The sequence below is a fragment of the Ambystoma mexicanum genome, chromosome 1p, assembly GCF_040938575.1.
Source record: "Ambystoma mexicanum isolate Mex_15411 chromosome 1p, UKY_AmexF1_1, whole genome shotgun sequence".
NCBI lineage: Eukaryota > Metazoa > Chordata > Amphibia > Caudata > Ambystomatidae > Ambystoma > Ambystoma mexicanum.
Genome location: NC_090921.1, coordinates 465,987,079 through 466,001,199, shown reverse-complemented (window position 1 = coordinate 466,001,199; position 14,121 = coordinate 465,987,079). Strand labels below are relative to the sequence as shown.

The 14,121-nt window shown below is 41.4% G+C and overlaps 1 protein-coding gene across 8 annotated transcripts in view; it reads right to left on the bottom strand.

Annotated features, from left to right (window-relative positions):
* The window catches only part of CRTC1 (CREB regulated transcription coactivator 1), a 1,230,699-nt gene that overhangs the window by 501,466 nt on the left and 715,112 nt on the right, over positions 1–14,121 (bottom strand). For all 8 annotated transcript variants that reach the window (XM_069649310.1, XM_069649311.1, XM_069649312.1 and 5 more), the window contains exon 8: positions 13,162–13,382. In XM_069649310.1, coding sequence (XP_069505411.1) covers positions 13,162–13,382 — 221 coding nt within the window. The remainder of the gene's footprint in view (positions 1–13,161; positions 13,383–14,121) is intronic.

Here is a 14,121-nt window from a genome sequence, read left to right as displayed (position 1 = left end):
GTGACATCTCAGGTCCCAAGACTGAACTCTCCTTACCGGGTTCACCCTGCCCCTCTTTAAGAGACCTCTTTGGGCAGGCCTGAGGAACAAAAAGGGAAAAATAAAGATAAAACACTGAAAACTTGTTCAGGTCCGAGCTAAAATCCCCCCCCCTTTTCCGTCCTCACTTCTGAGGGTGGTTAACAACATTGATGCCCTGCTGCTTTAAGATCAGCAAGAAGCCAAAATTACATTCCCGGTACTGACTAGGATCTTGAATCTTTTATATAAAGGCCATGAGCGTACCCACTTTGAAACTAGGGATCTGAATTTCAAACTAGCTGAAATCCTGTGTATATTAAATAAATTAGAGGGTCTCAATTTCTCTCAGAAAATTATAATGAAACTGAAGGAAATTCCTTCCTCCTTAAGTAAATTGCTCTAAAGCCATGCAGTTAAAGGAGTTACGTACAAAAGAGTCATCACAGACAGATTATCCATTTGACCCAAAGGAGCAAAATCTGTCGGATGCTGGTCAACTTTCTGTGTTGAGTCTATCATCTGGTAAATTGGCGGAAATAGACCTTATGACAAAATTGAATACACAGAATTCTGACCAGGCCATCTAATTGACTTTAATTCAGAAACAGTTGGAGAACTTAATGGCACATAGCCATACTCGTGAACCCCCTCTATCGATAGAGCAGATGGGTAGGGAAAAATTGGACAGTCCATCGATGCTTACTGATATTCTTGAGGAGGAAGCAAGAGACTCTCTGATAGAGACACAAGCACCAATGGATTGTCAAGGGCAGACAGATGAAAGCAATTTCAGATTTTTTATTTCTCGTAAAGAAAAAAAACGTTATATGAAGACCCTAAAGCGCTCTGCTCTGATAGAGCCAGTGCCGAAGAAAAATGAATCTAATCCTGCAAAAGGAAAAAAAAAAATGGGGAAGGAAATGCATCATCGATAAGTGGTCCACAGCCTACGATATCCCGGGAGGAAGGTACTCCAAACTGGAGTCAATTAAATGAGGCCAGTAAAAAAGCACTATAGTCGAATGATAATCTGCCTATCACAGGCCCTCGGTTAAGTAGGGATTCAATAAAACGAAAGAATGAGGGAAAGTATAATCCCCTGTGTAAAAGGGGAGGTGGGGCGTTGAGAAGAGATACTCTATCCTCAGCTCTGAAGGTGAAGTCCCACTCTAAGAACTTTAAGTGGAAACAAAAGATCCTTGTGGGGGAACAGATCTTGGCTTCCCCTCAAAATAATCTCCTTCATTTTTTTCTAAAAATATCAAAAAGTTCTCCGGGGGTGATGAGACAGCGCCCGGATTTTCTGCCATTAACAAATGAGGCATACCTCATTAGAGAGGGGGGAACCCCTACTAGGGCGGGTTGAACATTCTTTCTTCTACCAGTGAAGAGTGCACTCCTCTCTCTTACTGGCCAGATGTCAGATCCAATTATATCTAAAACCGAAACTGTGATCACAGAGAAGGTGGTTACGAAGAAAGTTGGCAACCCTTCCCTTCAGTTAGAGGAGCATCCTGTGGTAGGCTCCAACCCAGATCCCCAACAGAGGGAACTGTTGGTCCGTAGCTTGAAGGAAGAAAGTAGGACAACCAAGACCATGTACCCCCCCCCCCCCCCCAAGTGAAATGGCTGGAATAGTTGCAATAGCAGAGGTGGTTAAGGAGTCTGTACCTTTGTCAAGGATGGGAGTGCACCCAGCTTCATTGGTGCGGTCGCCAAAAAAAAAAGTCATGAGGAGGACTTTCACGAAGTTAATGCTCTAATACAGGCTCTATTGAATCAGGCAAGACAGAAAGACTTACTTCCTCCTCTAAAAAGTTCTCCTCAAAAGTGTGGAGGAAATGAGCTTGAAACAAATGAATTGTGTCTGGTTGGGAAAGGCAACTTGGGTGTGAATGGAATTGTGATGTCAAAGGTTTTGCCAGACTCAACGGGCCCTGGAAAAGAAGGTGCACTGAGATTGCTAGTAAAAAAAACTGTTACAAGAGCATGTGACTGCAGAGAAAACTAAGGTAGTTGAGATAATTCAGGGTCCTCCTGGCCTGGAGAGTGAGAAGGAATCTTATTCCAGGCTAAATCTCCCGCCTCCTCCGTGAGGCATAAACTGGGGCGAGTCGAGGGATGGTAGGGACCCTACATATATTAAACGATCGAAGGAAAATCAGCATGCTGAGTATGAGAATAAACCTCCTCCTAGCAATTACCTTAACTCTCTGTCTACATCTAATCTGGAAAAGACACGCTGGAGAAAGACTACCTTCCCAGATTATCCGAGTGTAATTGTGTATTATTTATAGGACTCTGATGTTTCTTTAACTAGGGGCAGAATCTTAGCAATGTGTAATGAAATCGAAGCACTTAGGACAGTGTCCTCAGCAGACATCAAACTGGTAGATTTCATTCATCCAGATCGCTATGATTGTGTCCGTTTGGCGTTTTACAAAAGGGCATTGTCAGAGGCGTTTCTGGATGCTATAGAGGAATTCAATCGGATGGGATTTGATAGCCTCCCCCCTCAAGGATTGTAGACCCTTGAGTGGGACGAAACCAGACCAAAAAAAGACTAGCGGCGTTGGCCTTAATGTAGAACAAGCCGGGGGATTTGCCCGACGAGGAATCTAGTTGGAGATGGCTAGCCCTCTCACTGAGAGACTCCATAGCACAATTAAAGGATATGAAGGTCTCCCTTTAATGTGAGTGACCTTTCAGTGTTGTCATGGAACACTAGGGGCTATTCACATCTATTGAAAATTCTACAGAAGTATGTGGAAAATTAACCCAATACTCGGTTGTGTGTTTGCAGGAAACTTGGATGACAGGGATGGTTATGATGGATGGATATTTATGTTTCAAGGAACTAGCCACCCTGGGTCGTCCCTCTGGGGGCCTCTTAACGGCTGTGGACACCAAGGTCTGCTTGAAGGTCTGTAATTATAAACGGATTGCAACAGGATTTCTGTCTGTCCTCCTTGATATGACAGAGCAGACAGGGAAAACTTTAATATTAATTGTTAATATCTATTGGTCAGTAAAAGGCAATTTGGAAGAAGCTCTTGTAACATTGAACAATGTGTCAACAGAAATGCTGGTTTATCCGGGTCTCCAAATTATGATCATGGGAGATCTCAATGCAGATATTTCTTCAGATCCATATCCTGGGTGTGAATTAGAATCCTTCAAACATATCGAGACGAATACTTAAGCTTGGGAAATTGTGGTAATCTTTTTTTTCCGACTTGGGACTGTCGTCGGCTTGTGCTAATCGAGTGAATGAAGACTGACCCCTACTTGGTCGAATGGTGCTTACTCATCAACCATTGATTATATATAGGTTTCTCAATATCTACTAGAGTTGGTGAAGAATTTTGAGATTAGCAAGTCCCCCAATAATGACCATAGAGTTCAATTTATCCGATTAATGTACATTTAAATCCCTCTAAAAATAGACTTAGATGGCATGAGGGTAATGTTAAGAAGGCTAATAGGCTCTTTCTGAAAATTGTTGAGGAATCAAAGATAGAAGAAAAGACAGTCCTTTTTCCCATAACAACTTTACCATATTAGTAAGATCCACACTTGATTCTCTTTCGATCAAGAATCAGGTACGCTGGTGCAGGGCTAAACATTCCAACATTTATGATTGGATAGTTAGAGCAACAAAAGAAAACGGCCCTTCATAAAGAAATTAGGCAAGTTAGGAAATCTTCCCCCGACGTTGACAGAAAGCTTAAGCAATCTTATAAAAAATTGGCTTATTAGCTATAGGCATTCTCTCCATCAGACAGCCCACGAACAGATGCTATCCTCCCTTAGGGATGGTTCCTCCAGGCAATTCTGGCTACTGATTAACAATTTGGAATCACATCAAGTTACCTGTCAAACTAATCCTATATCGGAGCAGGTTTGGCTTGGGCCCTTTAATCAGGTATCAAAAACAGACGTTAGCTAGGAACTGGAGTGCGACTTTATCCTCTCCATGGTCAGTACATTTCTCTGTTACGGATGTAGAAGTGCAAATAAAATTAGCTAGCTTCTCGAGAGCGGGAGGTCCCAATGGCCTTTCGAATGCCACATTTAAAGGGAATGTGGGAGGATCGACGAAGATTCTTTACTTTCTGTTTAAAGATGTCATGAGAACTAAAATTATACCAACATCTTGGAATCTTTCATATATTGTCCCAATCTTTAAAAAGGGGGATAGGAACTCCCCCAAGAGTTATCGACAGATTGCAATTCTTGTTGTGGGAATGATATTAAAGGAAATTAATCAATGGATGAAGGAAGAATCCATCCTCTCACCCTTGCAATATGGGTTTAGAAAGGGCATTGGGACAGAGGTGGGAGGCCTTCTCTTGACCACTCTTCAAGCTAGGGCCTGGAAAAGGGATGCAGGTCCTATCTACTTGACTGCCATTGATCCTAGCATGGCTTTTGACAGTGTGGAAAGAGATGCTCTTTGGGGGAAACTGAAAACTTTGGGGATGCCCAAAAACCTGCTTTCTATTCTTATCCATCTTCATCTTCACTCTCGTGTGCAGATTAGGTTGAATATGGACGGCCTTCTTTCAGGCCCTCTGGAAATTGGGAATAGACTAAGACAGAGATGTCTTTTTGCCCCGACACTTTTTAATTTATATGCTTCTGAAGTGGGTACCTGTCTGGAGAAAAGCTCTTTCATTCCTCCAAAAATTGGTGTGACCCCTATTCCCTGGGTAGCTTATGCCGACGATTTCCTTATTTATTTATATTTATATAGCGCGCAAGTAGCCCATGGGCATGGAGGCGCTGTTACTTGCAAGAGCTTAGTTACAGGAATAGAGGCATTCAGTGGTACATTATGAATTCCACAAGGCATAGAGCTGATATTTTGGTTGGTACAGTTAGTCATTACAATACAGTTTATGCATTAGGAACATATGATATGTATTCAACTGGTGCGAGGCATCTTATGTCAATAAGATGGTTTTCATGGTTTTGCGTATATGGTGATCTGGTTGGCCTCGTAGAGGAGACGGGGTGGATCCTTTGGGAGAGGTAGTCAGGGGCAGTAAGGTGAATGCACTTGTGGGTCAGTGTCAGAGTCTTGAAGATGATCCTTTCTTTTATTGGGAGCCAGTGGGCTAGTTTTCTGGCCTCCGAAATGTGTTCTCTTTTGGCAATGCCTTGGGCGGCCCGGAAACCACTATTCTGTATGATATCATTGATCAGTCACCTAAAGGCCTGCAACGTACGATTACGGCCTTTCATGAATACACGGTTGTAAACCACCTTAAAATCAACCCAAGTAAAATGATCATAGTTACCCTTTCATATAAGAACTTAAAGAAAAGTGGGAAGGTCTATGCTTGGTGCCTGAATAATGAAAAACTGCAGGTTCAGTCCGCAATGATATATCTTGGCTTCCCAATCCTAAACAAAAATAATCAAGGGCACTATCGAGACTATCTCCGAATTAAAGGTACCCCTTTGATAGCACAACTAAAAAAAATAGATACAAAATTTGGTAGATTTTCTATCTTTCCACTGCTTCGCTATTTTAGGCTAAAAGTTACTCCAAAAATGGTTTATGGTGTAGACATTTTTCCAGATACTATAATGATAGAAATTACAAAAATGGAATCAAAAGAACTAAAGGGTTGTATGTACTGGCTCCCGAAATCTATCCCTGTTGAAGTATTACATTATGAACTGGGACTTTTAACCTGGAATTTCTGGATTAGGTGGCATAGACTCTCCCTTTATAGAAGACTATTGTATGACTCGGGAGACAACCTTTACAGAATTATGGGACAAGGTCTTAAAGCTGGTACGTCCGGTCTTGACCAATTGGTCAAATTAAAAACTTCAAGTAGGGAAACCTTTCAAAGTTGGGGGTGGATACGGATACTTTGATTAAAAATCCGGTTTATGTAAAAAAAAAAAAAACACTCCAATGTTTAGACTGGTCAAATACCATTACCAAGGTGGCTAACTCTAAACTATATTGCCACCTAATTACCCACCAGAAAGTTGTGGAACTGTATCTCCAAAAATACCCTAGTCGAGTTCTCTGTAACAAGATTATGCAATTACGCTTCAATGTTTGTAACACAGGCGAAATCATGGAGATTTGGACTAGAAGCAATCACAGAGAATCATCTAATATCGAGTTTCTCTGTAGGTTTTGTCATGAGCCGGAAGTAAAAGAAACTCTATATCATCTCCTGCTATAATGTAAGCCACTAATGGCAGCACAAATCAAATACTTTGCTACATTTGTAAACTATAGAGCGTGTTATCGGAAATGTTATGGTGGGAAATGATGCATGGCTCTGGTATATCTTTGAAGATAGCGGTTATTCGATTTTGGAAAGATGTCTGAAATATTATTTGAACACTACTTGAGCATGTAGTAGTTGTGGTGGTTTTATTAATTTTAATTGAGGACTGTTCTATTATTGCATAATGTATTACTCATGTTTTCGCTATTCTTGTAGATTTTATTTGATTTTTATATAGTTCTAAATTTTGTAAAGGTTTATTTAAACCATATACAAATTAAAAAAAAAAATGTATAGTGGACTAAAAGGCCCTTCTCCTAAATAGGGGAAATGTGATGAAGCTCCTCCAATGTATTCCAGCACTGAGATCTATAACAATTGATACAAGAGTCGTTCAATTTGTATCGGAGGAACGCAAAGATAGAGTAATCCTCCACCTAGAATCCCACCTTATTTAGGAGGCCTTGCTGGAATAAAGTAAAAGGTTGCTATTTTTGGGGTATGACATCAGTGAATATAACGTGGAGCTACCTTGGGGTAATCAAAGAAACAGGAGACCCAATCACCCTCTATCAAAAATACCCAACAGTGAAGTGAATCCGTTACACTCAACAATAGCCCAGAAGATACATATTAGTTTTTTGGGAAACTTCACAATGAGGAACGATTGACGCAAACGCTTTGGGAAGATTAACAATGTCCATCAACAACATTGCTCCAAAACAGAAGGATTGGAGCTGGCTTGCAGGTGCACTAGCAAGACCTGCTGGAGAATAGACTGATGAGGAAGTGCCTGCAGAACATCGAACAATGGGATCATGGAACACTCTGGGCTTTGAATTCTTGTTAACGGATGAAGGGTAGGTTTTCGGGTGCTGTGATATGTCTCCAAGAGACATGGCACCGGGACAAACTGGCATGCAATGCCTATGAGATTTTCATGAATCCTGCTATCAAAGGAAATTTGGGTCACCCTTTTTCTGGTCTTCTCACTCTAATGAAAGTGGAACGGGGCTATAGGATATGTCATCACTTTACACCTAATCCTTATGTCCAAATTTTGGTGATAGAGACACCACCTAAATGGAATAACCAAACTCCTATTGATTTGATGAATGTCTACCGAGGAGTTAAAGGTCGGCTAGCCGATCAGCTTATGAATCTTATCATGGAGAAGGTGGACCTGGCCCTAATAGATTGGGAAAACCCTGAAATTCTGATCTGTGGTGACTTCAATCTTTGGCTATTATCTAATGAGGGGTGGCCTCTGCGGCTGGAGAATCTCGATGGGATTGCTCGCAGATGGACGGAGGAGGTTAAAATGCGAGGATTTTGGTTTCTCAATGGACAAACTGAGGGTTACTGTCCGGGTGCTCCTACCTGGAGAAAAGGAACACTGGCAGCCTGTCTAGATTACTGCTTTATGTCATCCAGGAATGGTCTCAAAATTTGAGATAGTATTTGCCGCTGAGTGACCATGACCTGCTAATGCATCACCGGGCAGGTCCCAGCAGGCCTACATCAGCATAGTGTTATGCATCTGGTCGAGCTAAATGGAGGGATGAATAGAGTGAAAACTCCAACATACAAAATTCACTTTTATCTTCATGGCTAGACCAGGGTATTGCCAGCGATGGTAGGCTGGTGGAGTATGCATGGATCCTGCGTGGCTTTAAACAGAGGGTAGGTAGAGGGGGGACAGAACCATCATACCCCTAAACATACCTACAATACTGACCTAATAAAAGCCTGCAGGGTATGTAGGGCGGAGGTGAGGAATCTAAGGCGCATGAAAACCATGAATTCCGAAGTTCTAGTTAAGAAACGCAGACAGGCCTATAAGAACTGGGAAAAGGCACATAGAGCAACACTTACGCAACACTTACACAAAATGATGCATAGAGGATGTTGCTTGCGGTTTGCGAGAAAAAGCTCCTGCAATATGTGGAAACTTAATAATAATTGCGGTAATTGTAGGAAAGATCATATGTTGGGTGGAGTAACCGAAGAGGGTTGTGGTAGCCATTATTCTAGGATATTTGCGGGAATGATTAGCAAACCTCCGACTCATAAGTTCCAAGAGACAAAAGGCTGCAGCGTTGGCTTTGATGTAACTGAGGCCAGAGCAATGATTATGAGGCTGAGCTCTTCCCGAGCAGCTGGGCCAATGGCATGTCCAACTCTGTATTTAAGAGCAACCCTGATTCTTGGGCGAATTTCTCTGTCTCGCTGTTCACACAGGTAGTGTTAAATAGACAGGTTCCTGAATCAAGGCAGGAGGCCTGGCTTGTGCCGGTCTTCAAGAAGGGCGATAGGGCTTATCCAAGGAACTATCGACCTATCACCCTACAGGACTCACTGGGCAAGCTTTAGCCTCAGTGGTCCTTCGTGATCTGAATGCGTGGGCAATTGGATCGGGAATACTTGATCCTAGGCAAACAGGATTTATAAAAGAGTAGGGACATCTTTAAATCGATTTGTCCTTAACCTATTGAAACACAAGTCGATTGAAAGCAAATCTACAATATATATGGCCTTTTTAGATTTACATCAGGCCTTTGATGGAGTAGATAGGAATCGCCTGTGGGCAAAATTGAAAAACTGGAAATGCCCTGCAGATGTCTTGGAGGCTATACAGGAACATCACTACAGATTAGATTTGGGGCAGGGGGATTGACGTCTAGAAAGATTATGAATTTCTGTGGTCTTAAACAAGGCTGCGCCCTTGCACCCCTACTACTTAGCCTGTACTTTTCTGACCTTGGGAGCTCACAGGAGATTATTCGTGCATTTCCACCCAAGCTGAATGGTCACAAAATCCATTCACTGCTATACGCAGACGATAGTCTCTCGATCAAACGACCATTGGCCTGCAATGTAGAATTACAGCTTTCAACAAATATCTAAATAGGAATGGGAGGAAAACCAACGTAAAAAAAAAAAAACACTACTTCTAATCAGGTCATCAGCCAGAAGGAAAAAAAAAGACACCCTTTATGCGGAGGGTTAATGAATGCTGACTAGAAGTTGTGGAAACCATTATATACCTGGGAGTCAAAATAAATAAGAATGAAAGTGCAAAACTGGATTGGCCGAGAAACGAACACAAAAATCTGACAAATCAAGGAATTGCCATCCACAGGTGCTACGGGGCCTTTTCAATCATACCAGTCCTCACTTTCTACAGGCAGAAGGTGACGCAGGTCCTTACATCTGAAGCAAAAATGCTGCTCAATTTAAGTGGAAAGGTGTGGCCCCCTGATGGAGGGGTATTTTTTGGCACAGTGTCCCAAGACTCCCAAGGTCTCTGTCAATAGTCAATAACCAACATGAATTATGTCTATCCTCGCTGACCTCCATAGTCCTGTGGAAAGATATTTCTCTATATCGGAAATGCATTGTGGCAGAGGGTCCTCTGCCATTTGCCATATTGCGAATCTGCTGTATGTTAAATGAAAGGTCTTTCAACCTATCGTTCGACAAAATGAATGGGATACCGTCTAGCTGCGGAGTGGACATTGATCGGTTGAAGGTAAATCCTCTTAAAGTCAAGACAACCTTAGAGAGAGCAGATTGGATTAACTATTGACCCCTTGACATTTAGATGGTGAGTAGAAAAAAAAGGGACTTCATGATCTGCCGCTCTACCTTTGCACATTTCCCTCAGCATTTTACAGGGACATTCCTTTGCGATACCGCCTAAATGTTATGCCCACCCGTGCGATACAGTTTAAACCACACCAGATTGGGGAAGAAAATAACCTCTGTAGATTCTGTGAGAGTGAGGAACAGATAGAATTGCTTTTTCACATTGTGATGAGTGCAAGGCACTTACTGAGCTTAGATCCCAATATATGGGAGACCATCTGGAGAGAATAGGATCCTTATCTGTAGAGGAATGTTGGAACTGGACGGTAATGGGACAAAAGATAGTTTGGGACCTGGGAATGCTCAAATTTGTGAACTCAATTGGCCCATACACTGAATCTACTTAGAAGTTTTGGCAGTAAATTAGAGTCAACGGAGCAGTGAATTGTTAACATCGTGCAGTGGGTTTGACTTATTGAGGGGGCACAATATTGCTGAAGTTTGGCCTTTTGTTAAATTGAGGCAAGATCCATCATCTTAAAATGGGGAAATCTGTTGCTATCTGGGGAATTGTTTTTGACTTTTGTGATATTGAGGGAAGAGCCTTCATTTTAAATGGGGACATTTGTTGCTATTTGGGAGAATTGTGGGATTTTTTTTTCTTTTAAAAAACTGTTACATGAGTTTTTTGTTACTTTGTTGTACCAATTTGAAACCATAAAACCTTTAATAAAAAAATAAAAAAACAATCTCCAAACCACAGTTGTTGCAGTTTGAAGAGGGAAGCTACATCCTTCTCCTCCGACATGATCAGGCGTGGTGTAGGCCTGAAGACTTCCTTGAGGGCAATGAAAGATGCCGGAAAATGGATCCCCGTTAATTGGAAGGATAAGCGATGGAGCACACTGGCTCAATTGAACCGAAAAGAGTTTTCCTACCAAAAAATGCTAAAAACCACAAAGTTTGAAGATCAAAACGCAAGTATTCCCAACGCTTGAACGTGCAGTCAAAATCTGAAGATGGCTGCTAGAGGAGGGGTTCAAGTAGAGGGCAGTCATTGGCTGGGGGCTGTATGACCCAGAGCTCAGTGATTGTTTTATAGGTACAAGACAGTTTAGAAACAAAACAGTTTTTTCTTTTATCGAGGATTCCTAGCCTGACGGTGAATATTCATGAGCATGCGAATCCATGGCAGACCCCACACTGGAGAAATATAGAAGGCTTTACCCTACAGCCGACAGCATGTGTGTGCCTAACATCTGGGATTTCACAGACAGCCATTTTTCCTGCAAAATGCACACGGTACAGAAAGCCCAGTTAGCTTGGTTCAAACTATCTCCCTCATTGAAAATAAACCCCTTCTTTCCAGACAATACATCCCGATTCACAATACAAGCACTTTCTCACCTGTACCATGAAAATGACATCAACAGTCGACACACTTCCACCGTGTCATGAAAGTGAAGCACCCTCCCACACCCCCCTCCCAAGCATCAGCCCGCCTCAAAAGGCCTCAACAAATATGACCACACCAACTACATTGGTTGCCCCTACAAGCATGGATTGCCTTCAATACCAGCTGCATCATTTACAAAGACATCATCTTGTGAATTCTCCCCTACCTAGCAAACAAGGTCATTATCTGTGGGGGTCAACGTTCGACACAAAGGAACGGACCAAACTAGAGCTGCAAAAAAACCAAACAAAACAAAAAAAACAAACACAACCCAACAGTACACCGGCATTCTAAATCGGTCCCATGGCTGTGAAAATCAGACCCATCAACATTAGACCTGCACCCACCTTCAATTCAGAGAGGTGCTCAAGGCCCTCCTCTTCAAGGAGCACCTTCACTCACTGTAGAAAATCCAGAATGCCCAGTCTAGCCAGACCCACCTCACCCCTAATTACTATAAAGTAACAGCCTGTTGTAAACTGGCGCCCCCTTACCTGTATTCCTATTAACAGACCGAGGCAGACAACTCTGCTGCTTCTCAAAGCATGGTCGGCACTGAAATATCCAAAATGTATTAATGCAAATACATACATTGGTCACTGTTGTAAACTACTGGTGAAAAGGGACAGTATTGGCTTTGATAAGCCACCAATGTGTAGGATCTATAGTGCCATAAATAATTTCTCTTGTGGGGAAACGTCCCTCAGAAAGAATGTAGCCAAATTGATAGCTCTGTCACAATCGGTGTTTAGCAAATTCAGTTGCACGAGGCAACCTTAGCAATGAAGGTGCATCACACACTTGACAGTGGGTCTCATTTAAAAGTTGGACATCTCTAGTATTGAAGGTATAATTTGTAAAGGAGCAACTTCGATACATGCTTAGCTTCCGCAGCAGTCCTGTCTGTTTTGGAGTGTCAACACATTTTATTTAGCAAATATGTCATTTTATTTTCAGCACTTTTTTTTATTGCCTTCACTTCAAGTCTACTTTTCAATTACAACATTACTTTAACCTTTACCATGAATAAGAAGCTATTTGCAACTTGGGACATGTTGCTGCACGCACATCTACTAAAATCCTGCCCACAAAATGGCATTAATTTTAAAGGAATTAATCAGCTATACTACTGGCAATGAGTTACTTTTCAAAGGTAAAGGGAGCGTTGGAGAATTGCTTCCGTTTCAGAGTTGTGTAGTGATCAATGTTAATTCATTTAGATAAAAAAATAGTTTTATCGTGTGCTATACAGAGCTTGCCTGGATAGGTTTCAAGATAAACTAGGTAAAGAGCATCATGAATTGGAGACATTAAAGTCAATCTTTCTGATGTGAAAGTAGCCAAAAATGTTGGAACAGAGAATCAATGCATATATAACAATGGAAGATGACACACAGGGCAATGTAAATTGTTTGAACCATTTGCATAAAGATCTCTGGAGAAGAAAACATTGTCATACTATTTACAGTAAAAATTGGCATGGAACGAAACTCTGCACAATACATTAAATTAGATAAACCTATTACGACAAAAGCTTTCAGACCAGAACAATTGTTGCTTAAAACCAGATCACAAGATGAATCTTAGTTTCACCTTTGATCCTAGCATGATCCTCTCACTGAACGGGACATACGTTTTCTGCACATTGGTGAGCATATACACATGAAAGGTTGCCTCAGATTTTTTGGTTGGGCCCTAAGTAACATTTAGTATTAAACAGCATAGAAACTATAATGTTAAAAAAAAATGCTTTTATCAAGAATAAATCAATATATCAAATCTCTTTAAATGCATAGAAGACAAATCATGAACACTTCTGAATGATTTACTCATCACCTTGACTGGCCGTGCCTATTCCCATGTGTGTCATGTTCGTTGATAGGTTACCAGTGCTGTTTGAACTACTCAGCGTTGGGAATGTCGACTCCTCTGGATCTAGTGGAATTGGTAGAGGAGAAGGAAAATGGATGTTTGTCAAGTCTGGAAGGGAGCCACCAGTGTTGTGAGCAGCAGGAGCCAAGGAGGAGTTGCTTTCCTGTTCCGATGATGGATAGATGCTTAATTTAAAGGAAGAAGAAAGTGAACAAGTTATTGATTCAATGGGTTCTACACACTGGCTTCTCAAAAGTGAACTTCATAGAGCCATACAGTACAAACAGATTACAATTAGTGCATGAACAATGTATGTGTGCTGATTTACAAAAATGTTTCAAAAGGCTAAAGACCATGAACATATATTTTCTAAACTGATTTATAAAAATGACTAAAGCATTTCAAACCTTGATGGAAAAAATAATAGTATTTGCAAAAAAGGATGCAATACCTTTCTTTTGACAAATGCACATGATGCAGTGTCTCTGGGTCTGCTGGCAAAATATATGCAGAGAAGATCCCCCAAAAATGATCACTTGGAAAGTCGCAGTTTATGGGAATAAATCCAATGTTAGGCGGAAACCTGTGCAGTTCCCTCTGGGACTAATGCAAAAGATTTAGGACTACAGGTGTTTGGCAGTAAACCCACTGGGTAGCAGTCTGTACCACACAGATTCACTTGGTAGCTGTGGCTGAGCAGTCAGACTTCCCTCAGGAAGAGTTAGGCAGTATACAGAGTATTCACAATAGGTCAAGAGAACACAATAGAACAAGTAAACACTGACCAGGGCTTGGTGTAAAAGAGATATAATTATTTATTTAAAACCACATCTAGAAAAACACACAGGCACTAATAGTAAGCAATTCAGAAACACGGTCACTAAAAGATATACACTCCCTTAAAAGAATATTAGACAAGTCTTA